This window comes from Engystomops pustulosus, chromosome 5, assembly GCF_040894005.1.
Source record: "Engystomops pustulosus chromosome 5, aEngPut4.maternal, whole genome shotgun sequence".
NCBI classification, from domain to species: Eukaryota; Metazoa; Chordata; class Amphibia; order Anura; family Leptodactylidae; genus Engystomops; species Engystomops pustulosus.
In genome coordinates, this window is record NC_092415.1 from 192124566 (window position 1) to 192141943 (window position 17378).

At 38.6% G+C, this 17378-nt stretch overlaps 1 protein-coding gene across 2 annotated transcripts in view; it reads left to right on the forward strand.

Annotated features, from left to right (window-relative positions):
• The window catches only part of DNAJC1 (DnaJ heat shock protein family (Hsp40) member C1), a 289738-nt gene that overhangs the window by 239260 nt on the left and 33100 nt on the right, over window positions 1–17378 (forward strand). For both annotated transcript variants that reach the window (XM_072154178.1, XM_072154176.1), the window contains 2 exons: window positions 13924–14089; window positions 15800–15897. In XM_072154178.1, the coding sequence (XP_072010279.1) occupies window positions 13924–14089; window positions 15800–15897 (264 nt within the window). The remainder of the gene's footprint in view (window positions 1–13923; window positions 14090–15799; window positions 15898–17378) is intronic.

Sequence of the window (17378 nt, forward strand, 5' to 3'; positions counted from 1 at the left end):
AATCGGGCTCAGTACATTGCCACAGGCACATACGCATGGGCAACGACCCAAATCCTTCATAGACTCTCAGCACTGCATTAATATCAGCTGTTTGCTAACATTAATTTTCTTATTTACTCATCTCAGACACTTCATTAGACACACTTTTTGGCCTCAACGCCTGGCACCAAATCACCGTACAACCCAAAAGGGAGAACGAGCTGAAGTGTTCGCTTTAAGCCCTGCCAAGCCAGCAGATCTTTATCTCCGCGCTGGTCCAGTCAGTGTTACAATGCACATTGACATCTCTCAACCCTACAAAGTGCAATCCATCATTCTGTGCCCAGTATAGAAACCCTAATGTGATTTAATGGTACCCATAGTATTCTTGATAAATACCCCCCTGTAAGGCAAATCTTTCAACTCTAACAGTTCCCCTTGTATAAGCTGCCCCCATTCATTGCTTTATCGGACTGATGTAGAGTTGTTTTACATTTTACAAACCCAATACGTAAAAAGGCCTTGTTTACACTGAAATATGTTCTATGATTTGTTTTTATTAGCATTTTTTCTTTATTGTTATAATAATTATTGTTATCGGTAATAAGGAAGGCAAAATTATCACTTCTACAATTCTCCCCAAAAAATATTGCCGTAAATTACGTATATATCAAAACCTAAATGCGTATCCTGCTCTATCCATGACTTGCACCCATTTTATTTTAACATGTGACTTAAGACACCTTTTTATTGGTTTATTATACAGCACTTTCTCTTTTTTTGGCCATGTGCCTCGATTTCGCTGGAGGCAAGCAGTAATCCCCCATAAACACTTAATCTTTTGGGCCGTTTTGGTAATTGAGACAAAATAAATATATAAATATCGGAGCTGTTTCAGCGAGGGATTGGCTTAACCCATGTGTAAAAAGGGCAATACATTTTCTGGTAAAAAAAAATTTTTTGGGTAGACGTATTTTTGGAACCGTATTTATAGCGGATGGTAGGTCTCAATCGCGTGCGACAATGTCATAGGTTGTCGCAAGTCTTTGTCAAAACTGTGGACGAAAATGGTAAGTTGCAGAAGGGATAGATATATATATATATATATAGATAGATAGATAGATATATAATATGCGGTCCCCAACTTAAGAACACCCGACTTACAGACGACCCCTAGTTACAAACGGATCTCTGGATATTGTTAAATTACTGTACTTTAGGCTTGGGTTACAATCAGCTATAACAGTTATCACAGGTGTCTGTAATGAAGCTTTATTGTTAATCCTGGTTCTTATCACAGTCCAACCATTTTAAAATCCAATTGTCACAGAGACCAAAAAAATTCTGTCTGGGATTACAATGATAAAGTATACAGTTCCGACTTACATACAAATTCAACTTAAGAACAAACCTACAGACCCTATCTTGTATGTAACCCGGGGACTGCCTGTATATATTTTATTTTATATTTTTTCCCTCAATTTTTTTCAGTTGTATACTTGTAATAAGAATTTATAATTCTGTGAAAAAAAAAAAATCAAATTTTTGTAATAATTATCAAATTTGTGCACATTGATAATGGTGGCTCACCTGCGGGAATTGAGCTCTTACCACTTTAATAATTTACCATCATCATTATTTTAATTTTTTTATGTGTATTTTATTTATGGGCCGTTATTTAGGTTTATAGAGCCGGTTACATTTCAAGCAATTGTAAACACATGTTCATGTAAATATGGGCAGACACTCTAAGAAATGTACATATGTTTAGTTAGCCTTTTGTGATTTTTATATTTATTTGCCATAATTTGTCTAGTTTTTTTAATGACTTTTTTATATAATTTTTTTCTGCAGTTATCGTTTTGTCATTGGCATATGTAATTTAGTGTTGAGCCATTGGCACTGACACAAGATACAATGTCCCACCAGAGAACACACACAAGCCGAGATTCCCGATGCAAAAAAGCAGATTTCTTTTTAGCACCGCTAATGAAACCTGTCAGGAATAATAGAAAAGGAAATTGAGCGTGCATTTTATTGGTACAGCTCATAGCACCTAGGTATACACTGTTGTTTCTGGACCATTTGGCACATGCAGTGTTACCATTGTCTTCATAACTCCTGATATCACCACCTTACTGTATTCAGACCACAAATTAACATTATTATTATTTTTGTCTAAAAACATTTATTTTGCACAAGAGAGAGATGGCACAGCGTATTCTTTAAAGGAAACCTACCACCAAACACAATTACTCATAGATCATAGACCCCATGACTGTGGAAATCTTCTTATATTTGTTATCCATGACCTCCTTCCTTCTAAAAAAAAAAAAATCAACTTTTGAAATTATTCTAATGAGCCAGAAGTGCTCTACCAGAGCCCCTTTATGCTGTAACACTGTGCAGGAGCTCCCCCTTCCCACTGTGCTGAAACTTCCTCTGCTGATGTCAGATATCTGCAGGAAGTGCTGAGGGAGCAGCGGGGAGGGGGCACAGTGGAGCTCCTCTGGCTCATTTGCATAATTCTAAAAGTTGATTTTAGAAGGAATGAGGCTGTGGATAAAAAAAAAATACAAGAAGATTACCACAGTCCCGGTGCCTGGATCTATGAGTAAGTGTCCCTGGTTTATCAGGATGGATTTTGAAGTTGGGAAACTTGGGACATTGATATGGATCATTGTGGATGTGTTTTATTAAAGGCTCTTTATGTAGTCTCATGACGGCTTCTATAAGATACTTGATAAATGTTTAAAAGAAAATCTGAATTTGTTGACTATAGAATGATGTTGGACTTAAAGGGGTTGTCCCAAGTTTGCTTGTCATCCCCAATCCACAACAAGCTGATTGTTGAGGGTCAAACTGCTGAAACCAGTGTCCTTCCATGATGCAGATTCTCAGGCTGTTACCCTGTGCAGGAGAACTTCCTCCCACTCTGTGAGATTACAGCAGGCAGGAGGAGGGGAGATGGGGTAGGAGCTACAGTTTTCTTAAGTAGAAATTTTATCTGAAGGTCTGCTTTCAGACAGCTGGATTGTGGGAAATATTTTGAATCAGTGTTTAGAACCCAAAGCCAGAAATAAATGGTACTGTGAGAAGGAATATTTGCACCTTTTCTGTCTTCTACAAGTATTCCTGTGCTCGGTTAGCAATACATTACAACTATAGTGCAAAATACAGGCGGACACTCGACATACAGACGACCCCTAATTACAGACGGACCTCTCTGGTCACTGTGACCTCTGGTGAAGTCTCTGGATGTTACTATAGTCCCAGACTGCAATGATCAGCTGTAAGGTGTCTGTAATGAAGCTTTATGGATAATCCTTGGTCCCATTACAGCAAAAAATTTAGAAAATCCAATTGTCAATGGGACAAATATTTTTGAGCTGGATCTACAATTATAAATTATACAGTTCCGACTTGCATACAAATTCAACAAAAGTACAAACCCAAGAACCTATCTTGTACGTAACTTGGGGACTGCCTGTCCTGAGCAGGTACTGACCATGTGAACGCAGCCTAATTGTAAGGGTTAGGGGGAATGACACCAATCAGGAAATGATCCTCTTCCTACATTACTGCACTGATTTTCACTTATGCATTTCATGCAATAAGCAGTAGTTTTTATGTTTTTATCTGTCCTTACATCGTCCCTCCGTGTCATTCCTCCGCCTGTGAGGATGGATTGCAATATCCGACAGATATTATTAGGGAGGCTGATGGCAGCTGGCGGCTCAGATGTAATAAGACACAGTCTGCAGGTGGGGGCAAATCTGAAAAATATCAGTTTTTGGAAAGCATAGATATTTTGTTCTTAAGCGCTGATATTGAATGACGTGAGTATTATGTTGGATAAGTAACGCTGCAAAGTATTACAAATTTTAGAGTTTCGTGTATAGTTATAGGTTATTGGTTACAGATGCTACAGGTAAATGCACTAAAATTATGGTTAAAAAAATCATCATAGAGTGGGAGCTACAGCTCCATAAATAAGATTTTTTTTTGGTCCGTAAAAATGGCTTCGGGTTAATTTGAGGGAATGTCTTTTTTTTTTTTTTTTTTCATTTGAGTGAAAATCCACATTTATTCTTGAACATGAGAATCTTCATTTATTTAAATATTATTTTGTAAACCGCTTCTGGGACATGAACCTAACTCTCCAAACCTTAATTTCATTGTGAATATCTCTATTGCCTTTAGAATCATTGGCCCCAATTTCTTATGTCCAGCAATGGTACTTTCATTGTGTGAGCCCCTCTTGTACGTGTAGCTTCTTGTACAGTGCAGCTGTCAGCTCTCTCCTCCTCTTCATCAATGATGCCTTCAGCGGTTGTAGGAGGGCAGACTTCAAATGGCTATTACTTCTGTACTGAAACTTCTGGTGTCAATTTAAAGAGAAGAAACTCCCCATTAATACTGCATAAAGATTGTGTTTCTCTCTGCTACAGAACTGTAGGTATCCACTGTTTAAGTTACAATTGGCAGTGGGAGCTACTGTATAGGTGAAAATCGCACTACTGACTATAACACAAATCTTCTGAGATATTAGAGGATATTTTTCTCTTTCAAGTGACACCAGAACTGTGTTTCTTGGTGCCACTTTTAAGAAGATATTGCTGTTTGTAACTAAGGGCTATCTTTGGATAAGAGCTTAATTTTTTTGCCTCAACTTTGAAAAGGCTGCAAAATCATGCAAGTGCTCATTTTCAGAGTAGGCCTTAACAGAGAAGGCTTTTCAATCATATTGGAATCTATTTATTTATTTATTTTTTGCTTGAATGCTTTTGTTCAATCAGCGGCTGAGTGGTAATGTGCCCGATATGGGCGCCTCAGCCTGTTTATGTCCATATCTGGTTGGCCATGGAATGTGTCATGGTCCCATCACCTGTCAGCCATGGAACAATAGGAAGACTTGGAGCCCACTGGAGGGAAGATGAGAGGCCATATTTGTCATGTTCCTAGCCTACATAAAAAAGCTAGGAAAACATTGGTTTGGCCGGATCGGTCCACTGTATTGTAAATGGAATTGCCCTCATATATTTCTCATCAAAATATTTCTCATATATTTCTCGACTAGAGGTGTCTGGATGTGATCGTGCATGTGAGGGGCCAGGAAAGAGATAGGACAACCAAGCTACATCGTACACTTCAAACCTTGTTGAGGACAACGAGTGCGTAAACGATCGTTGTTTACGTTGGAAAACACTGCAACTGTGAAATAAAAATTAATGTTACTTTTGTTTTTTTTTAACATTTTTTGTTTTAATAACAGCAAATATTTAGATCTCCCTCAGCAGTAATTTTGGACTCTTTGACCACCCCTGTTGGCTGGGATCTAGTGGTTGCATTCTGGAAGCGTCCTTCTACATTCTTCTGTCTAGCAGTGCAATGTATTAGAGTTCTGTGCCGCAGTGAGGGCTCATTAGACTTGCTATACACTGCATCCCCCCCCCCCTACTCCACACTCCACATGTTCCTTAACAATGCAGAGAATCCTTCCTTGCTCCTTTTCTGGGCATGAGGGTCACATTGTTGATCCCTGTGTAAAAAAAAAACAAAAAAAACCCTCTCCCTACCACCAACGTGCACACCTTCTTTATTATGATGCTCTATATAGAAGAGCAAATACAATCTGCTGATGGATCCTGAGAAGACCTCCCAATTATTTTCAATTTTCTCAACTTTCCCCCCTCCCCCCATTTTGTGGTTGTTTTTAAATTCTCTTTTTGATGTTTTTATTTTTTTTTTATTTTAAATTGATTATTACTCCTACAAGAAGGACAATGTGCATTTGCTCTAATATTCTGCCGTGTATATTTAGCAAAATTTTTTAGCATAGGGAGTTATTAAAAAAATATTAGATACAATTGTAGCAATGAATTTTAAGATCAGGACTTTGATGCTACCAGAAGTAACGTCCTCATCAGTTATCACTGCAACAGTGCAAATTTTTTTTTTTTTCACCTGGGTTGACACCTCAACAAAATAGCGTATCGTAAAACACGAGATTTGAACATATTTATCCGATTTTTTTATTTTTTATTTTTTTTATTTTTGTGTATACTGTAAATAATTTATATACCATATATACTCGCGTATAAGCCGAGGCCCCTAATTTTACCACAAAAACCTGGTAAAACCTACATTTTTTTTTTTACTCGAGTATAAGCAGAGTTTGGGTTTTTAGCACATTTTTTTTGTAATTTTAAAATTTTGAATTTGTATAATATATAAAAATATGAGGGAGCATAAAACACAAATTTCGGATTTGTTGTTGATTTTTAAAAAATTTCCCTTGTAGGAAAGTTAAAATCCGTAACAAGATTACAAATGCTAATAAATAAAAAATCTCTTATTTTCACCCCCACCCCCCAATTCTGTGATTTTCTATGATTTGTGGCAATTTTTCCCCTGTAGTTTTTAGTGCAATTGCTGTGTAATTTTTTTTTTTTCTTCAGCTCATTTTTAACTACCGTATATATGAACTTACCCTAGGAGGTCTTCTGCTTCTCCTACACAATTAATGAATCGCCCATTGGGCCTTACAGTGAGCTATTATTCATCATTTATTTGCCAAATAAATGTCAAATAAATATAACTGCTGGACAATGATCCGTTACAAAAAAATATTTGTAAATCTTGTCCAATAATTAAAAAGACTGTGGTTTAGGTTATTCAACCCTTCACAGAAGCAATATGATTTTTTTCCATTATATTTTACTGTAAAATAATTAACTATGGATTATTTTACAAAGAATTGGTCATTTTTTAAAATTCCAAAATGGTACAGGTATTTGGCTATTTAAAAAAAAAAAAAAAAAAAAGTTCCTGAATGTAATCTAAAGGTAGAAGATGACACATGGCACCGTATTGGACACCATTTTTATTTTTTTTTTTAAGCGCTAAGATCCCAATACATATATATATATTTTTTTTTAGTCGAGGGTCAGAATTTTTTTAAAAAAAAGTAAATAATACGGGAAGTGGACACCAAATGAATGAAATATGCAAGAAGTTGTTGGGTTAAAAAAGTTTTAGAAACGGGGATTACCGTATATACTCGAGTATAAGCCGTGGTCCCTAATTTTATCGCAAAAACCTGGGAAAACCTATTTACTCGAGTATAAGCCAAGTGTGGGAAATGCATTGGTCACAGGCTCACCAGTATATAGCCTGCCGGACCCTTCCCCATAGTATATAGCCAGCACCTGCCCCCCCAGTATATAGCATGCCAGCCCATATCCCCCAGTATATAGCCAGCCCCCTGCCTCAGTAAATAGCCAGCATGGGGGAAGCCTGAAAGGTGAGTTTATATATTTTTTTTTACTCGAGTATAAGCCCAGTTTGGGTTTTCAGCACATTTTTTTGGTGCTGAAAAACTAGGCTCATACTCGAGTATGTATGGTAATTGTTCCAAAATGTAAAAAAAGCTGCCTATTTATCTCATAACACCTACTATTACGGCTTCAAAACTTCCTGTTGCTATGTACTTCCTTCTAGAGCACTCAGCCAATCACTGGCCAGATCAGTGACTTGGCTAGTGATTGGCTGAGCTGTACTTCCTGCATATAAAGTAGGTTAATAAAGCAAAGAGTATAGTAAGCTTCAGGATGACAACGGTAAAGAATCGGTGAGTTTTTTTTTTTCATATCCAATCCCATTTACTCTCTTTGCATAAAACCTTTTCTAAAATTTGAAATATTCCATATGGTTGTGTTTTGTTTTTTAAATATAGATAATCCTGTACATTATATGATATAGATCTTATAAGCCATATTTTCTGCATACATTAATTTTTTTTTTTTTTTTAAAGGGGGGGGGGGGGGTTAACCGCCAGTCTCTCTCTAGTCCAAAAAGTGGGTTTTAATGGAAGCTATCTTCTTCTTTCTGAAAATGGACAGTTGTGCGAGCCATGATGTTCATTGATAGTAAAATCAATGGGGAATTGATTGTACGGATTAATCCTCAGAGACGTTTGCTCAGACATTGTTGAGTAAAGTGCTCTCTTAAGCGTCTAATGCATTAAATGTATACCGCGTTAACCCCCACCTGGCCAAAATGCAATTTAAAACCAGATAAGTATGGCCGACCCTAAAAAATAAAAAGTATATATATATTTTTTTAAAGCCATTTATTTTTAATATGTTTATTTTTTGTCCTTTTTGTGTACTTGTTTGCCAACCAGCAATTCATTTTTCGTGTCGGTTGTAAAGACTTTTGTAAAATTGAAAAGCATAAATATAATTTTTTTTTTTTTTTTTTATTTCCTGCTCTCGCCTCTCTCCACTAGGCTCTCCTCCCTCTCTTGCTCTCTCCAAATAACACTAGGTATCAATTTAATAATAAGTATGGAAGTAGCAACTGCATTTGTTGGTTTTAAATTGATTTACATGTCAAGACTGGCAGTTTAGCAGCTGCGCTATTATTCCTGGATTGGTCAATTTACTCGAGAAAAACCTACTACGGAGTCCTAGTGACCTGCATGACAATATAGGCCCTATTTCTATTCCTGTAATTAGGCTTGCCACTAACTCGGAATATTTTTAATTAAAATATTTTGGTCAATGTGTTGCTCCAAATTAGGCCTTTCAAAGCCGATTTTAATTCTTGGCGGAGTGTGATCAGAATCCCCAATGACTGCTGGTGAATTTTAGGTTAACAGGTTCTACAGTTTTGCCTCGAAGAAAAAAAATTTCAGAATTCTGCACTGTCCATGCAACAATGAGGACATGTTTTTTTTTTTGTCAATTACGGTACTTAACCCTTTTTTTTTTTTTTTTTTTTTTCCATTTTATTAAAACTTGTTAAAGGTCTTGTATCACTATCCTACTTTATTTATTTTTACTAATTAATACCAGATTCTGATACCTTTTTTGTTTTTTTTTTACTTTTATTTTTGTTTATTTTTGGAGTAATGGTTAACCAGAGGACCTTGTAGACATAAGCCAGTTCATGGTCCAGGAAGATTCTTGTTGGGCTACAGGCACACGAATCAATGCCTTCATAGAGAGGGCGACTTTTTTTTTTTTTACTATGGTGGAATAAAGAAATACTTTTTATGGAGTGCTGCTTTTCTGCGGTTTTATTTTGGGTCGTCCGTTTTGAAGACCTACACAAGTGCTTCTCCAATCCTTTCTTTTTTGCTGCATATGAATTATGTTGTGTTATCATATTTTTTTTTTTTTTTTTCTTGACTGGAGGTATGCTGACACATCAATTTCAATGGTCCCCTACAAATGAATGTATTTTTCACACATGTGTAGAGGCTACAGCAAGACAGAGCGGGTCCTATTTCTGCCCGTGTTTGTGACTTGGGCCTTCCTATAGAAGTCTAGGGGATTGTGAAAAATAAGAAACGCCGCAACACGGGTGTCATTCATTTGCCATCCATATTGGTGAATAAGTGGTTAGGTAACAGAATTATGTGACCCTGCAAGGGGATTGGGGCAAGTTCATTTGTCTGTATTCTGTTTTTTTTTTTTTTTTTTGAAGGCATTCAGAATGTTTGTTTTCTGTGAGTGAATTTAGACATTTTGCACAGAATTTACATTAATTCCACAGAACAAAGATTGAAAATACATGCATAAAAGGGGTTGGTTGCTCTTTTACATAGGTTGCCTATGTGCCTTTGTTGTCTTAATAATAACCCCTGAATGTTCGTCAAGTCATTCAGCAGTCCTGTTACTTACTTTTGTGCTGTCTATAAACTCCTGGCATCTTTGTTTACATGTCTGAGCTCTGATGTATAGGAGGAGCTGATGCAGGAGAGTTATGACTTATCCTGCTCTCCCTGTGAGACAGTCATTAGAACAGACTGGAGGAGTAAGAGACAGGAAGTTGTGTTTATATGCAGAAGGCAGCATGGTGAGTACAGGGGAAGTCTGAAGCAATCAAAGGAGGTAAAGGCACTGGTACATCTACATCTAGAGACCTGTCTGAAGGAAGAGATTTCTTGAAAAGTGGCCAACCCCTTTAAATTCAGCTCTACTGATGTTTTTGTATCTTCACTTCTGCAGTAATTTGGTTATCCTCATCTCAAAATTTTGTATAAAATGTATGTGGCTACTGAATGTGGTTAAAGGAAACCTACGACTTGAAGTGGCAGGTATAAGAAGGAAATGCCTCAGCTGCTTCGCGCAGGGAGGTACGCGCTCGGAGCTTACCTTGCGCGCGGCTACATAGGAAGTGAAGGAGAGCCGCGCGCATGGTAAGCGCCGAGCGCGTACACCCCTGTGCCGAAGCAGCTGCGGCCATAAAGTTTAAAAAGTGTTTTAAACCGCGATACCGCGGTTTAAAACACTAACAAAAATAAGCTCCGGCACCAGCTCACCCTGACCTGGTGCTCGGTATTTCCTTCTTATACCTGCCACTTCAAGTCGTAGGTTTCCTTTAACTAAGCTACAGTTTAAAAGTTTACATCCAGAAAATAAAACCAAAATAGAAAAGAAATGTAACAATATCTGGTTTTAATGAGTAGGATGTAGCAATATACAGGCAGTCCCCGGGTTACATACAAGATAGGGTCTGGAGGTTTGTTCTTAAGTTGAATTTGTATGTAAGTCGAAACTGTATATTTTATAATGGAAGTTCTAGACAATTTTTTTTCATTTGCCCCAGTGACAATTGGAGTTTCAAAATTTTTGGTGTAATTGGACCAAGAATTATCAATAAAGCTTCATTACAGGCATCTTACAGCTGATCATTGCAGTCTGGGACTATAGTAAAGCATCCAGAGAGCTTCACCAGAGGTCACAGTGGGCAGAGGGGTCCGTCTGTAACTATGGGTTGTCTGTAAGTCGGGTGTCCTTAAGTAGGGGACCGCCTGTATATACCATACATTCCCTTTATCAGGGATCTGTTTGCTTTCCTGCTTTAGTATTTTATGGAAACCCAGGAAAATTACCATGTCCTCATTCCTACTGTCCATTCTTAAGATATATAAAATAAAATTGTACAGGATAGGTTCCATAGGTTTGTTCTTAAGTTGAATTTGTATGTAAGTAGAAACTATATATTTTATAAATTTTATAAAATTTTTTTTTTTTGCTGTAATGGAAAGATCATTGGTAAAGGTTCATAACAGACACTTTACATCTGATCATTGCAGTCTGGGCCTATAGTAACATCCAGAGACTTCACCGGAGGTCACAGGGGGCAGAGGGGTCCGTCTTTAACTAGGGGGTCGTCTGTAAGTCGGGTGTCCTTAAGTAGGGGACCGCCTGTATTTTATAATTGTAGCTCCAGACCCAAACATTTTTTTTTTTTTTGCTGTAATAGAACCAAAAATTATTAACAAAACTTCATTGGACACATTACAGCTGATCATTGAAGTCTGGGACCACCGTAACATTTGGAGAGCTTCATCAGAGATCACGGGGGGATCGCGTCTCTAAGTCGGGTGTCCTTAAGTAGGAGACCACCTGTCTGCTTGACTCTGGAGTTTCATACTTCTTGTATTGAGTTCTATTGGGTCACAACACACATAGAAGCATATAAGGATTGACAGCTTTTGTTACATGTAGTTCTCTTGTGCTTAAACAGTCGATACCTCATTGTATATCTCCCCGGAATAACATCAGTCCTGCTCTTGGCTTGATCGTGGTTGGAGAAGGTCGGGAGAAGCGCGGCGTTTTCTTTCCATGGTTGTGCAGCATTTTATTCGCCTTGTAGATGATAATGATTATAATAACCACTGACAATTGTCAGCCGCCCCCCTACAATTACAGCACTCGCGCTTCTGACCAGGTTCTTAAGGTCTGAAAGCATTCTGAAGGTAACATTTTCACATTTTTATGGCTTGTATACTATACCACGTCTAAACACAGGGCTGTCTCCCAAGATATCAGCTATTCTATGGAAGACGAAGGCTGAGCGCTCGGTAACTGCTGTCTACATGAGGACCTGATTGTAATCCCTGATTTTCATCTATATTGAAGAACTTTTTATAAGCTCTTTGTATGTAAAGGTTTTCTGTTATTAAAAAAAAAAAATCTGAAGTACAGGCTGCCTGATGTGGAGTGATAATATGCTGCAGTAAGAATACAATATGTTATAGAGCAGGAGGAACTGAGCACATTGTATATTGCCTGGCGATCAGATTGATTTTGTGCCCGCTTCAACTATTTGGTGTTAGTTTGTGCCAAAATATAATTTAAACTTGTAGCCCTGTATTAAAAATGAAAACAATGTATTATTTTATCTCGTTAAATTCATCCAATAATAAGCTGTGCTCCAGTGTCGGCAAATGGAAAATTACTTTCCATCCAAATTCACCTCTGGGCCTGTTGATACTTGAGCCCCTGCGATGGCTTCTCCATAATCATTTAATGTCTGCATTGTCCAATTACAACACCCTAATATAAAGGTTCATACAGGGCGCTCTATACATAGACATGGTGGGTATAGCATATTCTTAACAATAAGAATTATTGCTTCCCTTATCAGGACGGATGGGCTAGCCTTTGCACGTCGGTGGGTCTTGTATACCCATGACCCCATTGATGCCTCTCCAAGTGTCTGTTCGCATTATTTTCTGTAGGTACTTACTGCTGTATACAGACAGTCACCTGGTTATATACAAGATAGATTCCATAGGTTTGTTCTTAAGTTGACTATGTATGTAAGTCGGAACTGTATATGTTATAATTGTAGATCCGGACAAAAAAATGTTTGTGCCCCAGTGACAATTGGAGTTTCAAAATTTTTGCTGTGATGGGACCAAGGATTATCAATAAAGCTTCAGTACAGACACATTACAGCTGATCATTACAGTCTGGGACTATAGTAACATCCAGAGACTTCACCAGAGGTCACAGTGGGCAGAGGGGTCTGTCTGTAACTTAAACAGGGGACCGCCTGTATTGGGAAATCTCAGCAAGACCCAGATATGTAGCATAGCCCTTCATAATTCATCACATCTTACACCCACCAATTTTGTTTTTTTTTTTTTTTTTTTTCCTTTTTTAAATTTTCATTTCCATTTCTTGCTCCCCTCCTTTAAAATTTTGTATTTTATTTACCCTTTTGTGTAAAGAGCTGTGCGACGGCTTGTTTTCTGCATAACAAATTTTGCTTCCTAGTGACGGCATCTGATACTCCAAGCTGTATCCTCCAACCTCAAACTATCTAAAGGTAGTATTGACATTTTCAATGCACTGAAATTGAAGAAACAGATTGGTACCATTTTCTTGGCTCTTTTTTTACGTCGTTTTTCATGCGCTCCATGGTGTCAGCACCGGTCATAGGTGTTAGCCATAGGTGTTTGCAGCAAGGGGTTAAAGTGAAGGTTGAGGTTTGAAAATTTTATACGTAAAGCGAAAATAAAATTTACAGGCAGTCTCCGTTTTGCAAACACCCTAATTACAGATGACTCCTAGTTACAAAAGGACCTATTTGCCTATTGTGATTTCTGGTGATACTAACCTATCCTGAACATAACCGGGGGACTACCTGTACTTGCCTATCCAATCCCATTCCAAAAATCACCCTGCTTGTTCCAGCTGCGTCTTTGTGTGTAGCTTCAATAAAAGAATGCTTGTCTTAAAACCTTAAAACTAGACCCTAAAAAGAGGCGATAGACTCAAATATATATATTTTTTTTTTATCTGGAGGTTTTATACTTTTTTAAAAATGTATTTACTAGATTTTTTTTTCCCATGGCTCTCCGTATAGAGAACTATTTTGGGGCAGAATAAGGCGTTCTGCCTAATACATGATGGTGTTATTCATATTGTATGACTTTCCTGTATACACAAGGCCTTTCTAGGGATACATTTTGGAACCTTTTTCTGCAGAATATTGAAATTTTTTTTAAATGAGTAAATTAGATTTCACTGTAATGTTCTGGGAGAATTCGTAACATCTCCTCGTGTTTAGATGTGATTAACACTTTCTCCTCTCCCGGCTCCACACTGATCGCTGCCAATGGTTTTGTTGTCGTAGGTACGATGATATCCTGGTTAATGGCCTCCCGGATTGGCGACAGCCTGTGTTCTATTACAGGCGGGTGAGGAAGATGAGCAATGCCGAGCTAGCATTACTCCTGTTCATTATTTTCACAGTGGGCCATTATGCCGTGGTCTGGTCCATCTACCTGGAGAAGCAGCTGGTGAGTATTCATCAGAAATGGGAATTAAAAAGAAATCATTATTTCTAGCGGACTCTCCATTTTATGACATTAAGGGGGATGTATCACCGAAACGTGTTTTGTTATCTGCCTTTTGCACCACAGTTTCGGGACACATACAGTTGCATGTGGATCTTTTTGTAAATTTTTTCTCTATTTGTACAATCAGCTGTGACGGAAGTGTTCCTTTATCATATGATAAATTCCGCCCCGGTGTCTTTAAAGGCCATATCCCCTAACCTACCTCACCCCCAGTGTCCCGGTGGATACATCCTGATGTATCAGTCAAGCTGTGTGGCTCCCTTGCCAAAAAGCCTTCAAATGAAATTTCCCAGGTTTTTAAAAATTACACGTCCCTGTATGCCCCTTCCCCAACACATGGCGTGGTTGCCAGACAACTGACGTAGGAAAAACTGATAAATCTCCCCCCGAAAGATGAGATTCTCCTCTTTAAAATGATACCAGATGCATGTTTCTAGATGCTATAGAACAAAACCTAAAGTGACTCATCGCAGGATAACAGTGTCTCTTCTCTGCTCATTTGCATATGATTTTGGAGAAGATTTTTTTTTTTAATAGGTAACAGAGATTTTACATAAGAGGGAATTCTAGAAAGTACATTTCATACGTGAGCTGGGGGGGGGGGAGCTTAGTTTAATGGGGTTAAAACCTTCTAATCCTCAGATATTTTGTTAGTGGATTTATGGCGGAAGACAAAACAATCAGAATCTTTTTAAATGTTTCTCCGAGCATGAAAAATAAATGCCATCTGTCTGTGATTGTGGTGGTGCTACTGATGCCATGGGCAGGGGCTGCTTATGGTTACGCACTATTGAAGGAGTTTTACTGGTAGGCAGAAGCACCAAGTAAAAACCAACACTCCTCTGTCCAGAACCAGAACCGCCCCTGACCACTACTAAATGTGTTTGACCAGCTGCTTGCTAGGAGCCATCGTCCTTTAATTGGTGAACCCCACTGGTCCAATACTGATCTGTACTTTCTCTACAATATACTAGATGGTTTTTACATAAACACATTGGGGCACATTTACTAAGGTCCTTGCGCCAGTTTTCTGTCGGACTTTGCATATTCTTTCTAGTGGAAATTTCTTTCACAGAAATTTAAGAAGTGTCTGCGCCACATTTGTGTCGCACGTGACCCTTTCGTGTTGCGGCTGCGCCATTCTTCATGTGACGTATTTCTTCACTGAAGGGGGCTTTCTGGTGCTCAGTTGGACCGTGTGCCACCTTTATAATGCAGAGTCCGCCAGAATTGTGTTGCACGCTCTATGTTAAAGGTGCACCAAAAAAAAAAGTTGGTGCACTCTGTAGGGGCAGTGCAGGGGGCGCCAGGTTCATGAAGAATGGGGGCCAGGAATCCTGAATCTGGCGCCCACTGCACAGGAAACTGCACATAGTACAGACTACACTGTTCTTAGTAAATGTGCACCATTGTCGTGGGTCTTTTGTAGCACCTCCCATGTCATGATGGGGACTTGAATAAGAAACTCCCGAAATTTCCGTGGTTACACTTACAGTACAGTGTTAGTTAATAAACTTCTCATATTATGAGATTCTTATAGCTTCGTAGACTGTCAGATGCTACATCTCTTACACCGAATATGTGAACACTGACTCCCATTATATGGACACTTCAGGCGAGAGGATGGTCACGTAACTGTCTTATTTATAGGACGATCTGCTCAGCAAAAAGAAGAAAGAAAAGAAGAAGAAAGCGGGAGGAAAATCTCTGGAAGAAGTGAAATCGAATCTGCTAGAGAAAAATGAACGGTAATCTAGTTTCTGTAAAGTATTTTGAAGGGGGCCAACTTGGAGGGTCAAGTGTTGAGTTTTCTATGCAGGAATGTTTTTTTACTATTATTTAAAGCCTTAGATACTTTATTATATACACATAAAATAATCTGCTCAGCTCCTCCTGCTGTATAACCTTCTACCTGAAGATTGTACAATGTCTTATCTGCTCGGCACATCCTGCTCTGTAATGTTACCTGCTGACAGAACACCATGTATAATTGGCTCAGCTCCTCCTGCCCTATGACATGCTGCCTGCAGATAGGACACTATGTACAATCTGCTCAGCTCCCCCTGCTCTATAATGTTACCTGCTGACAGAACACCATGTATAATTGGCTCAGCTCCTCCTGCCCTATGACATGCTGCCTGCAGATAGGACACTAGGTACAATCTGCTCCTCCTGCTCTATAACATTCTGCCGGCAGATAGGACACTATGTACAATCTGCTCGGCTCCTCCTGCTGTATAACATGCTGCCTGCAGATAGGACACTATGTACAATCTGCTCGGCTCCTCCTGCTGTATAACATGCTGCCTGCAGATAGGACACTATGTCATAACATGCTGCCCACTTGTTGAATATCCTATTTCATGTAAAAGCATCCCTTGTAGTAGTACATGAGCACATGAGAAACCGATAGTCTCTTTGTAGTTACAGTTTTCATACAAGGTAAGCCTTAGGATTGGTCTCATTATATCACAGACTGTCTTCAGGTATATGACACGTAGTGACACTGTTTGATCTCAACGTTGTTATAGTTTTACGTTGCCATTTATTGTCTAGTTTGCCCACATCTTCCCTGTGTTACTCTGTATTGCTGGTGAATTATAATTGTGGATTGTCTCCTTGAAGCCCGGGAATGGGGCCCTACTTTGCATGACAAGAGGTTACTGCAGTTCAACATGGGAGCTGCTTAGGAAACGAAAAAAAAATCTTCTCTCTCCTTCATTTAATAAGCTGCATGCAACACGCACATGAGCATCATGTAAATCACTGTTAGCCTTGCATTGTGTTAAATGGAACCTTCTCTAATTTACTTGATAAACCCCAAACCTTATAAAAGACTGTAAAGGTGTCTAAATGGTTATACTGAAATCTGAAATACAACATTTATTCCTCCAGTTTTCTGTCATTTTATTCATTTTTGTGTTATTGGTAGCCGCCGGACTGTGAAAAATCCGTTTATATTCCAGGCTTGCAGCTGGACTTTGCACACTGGGGGTGTGTCCTCACACTTCTGTGTTCTTTGATCTCTGCATTCAATTACCCCCGCCCCTCTGATGTAATATCTAACTAGATGCCCTCTACCGCTCTTACTCAGAGCAGTCCAGCTACAATCCTGGAATATAACCAGGAAAGAGTATCCTATTACTAGTTAGTCATTGGGAGACTTGATTCAACAGTGTCTGAAGATGATTGACCTTCGCTGCCGCTGTGCATGGATTTCAGGGGGTGG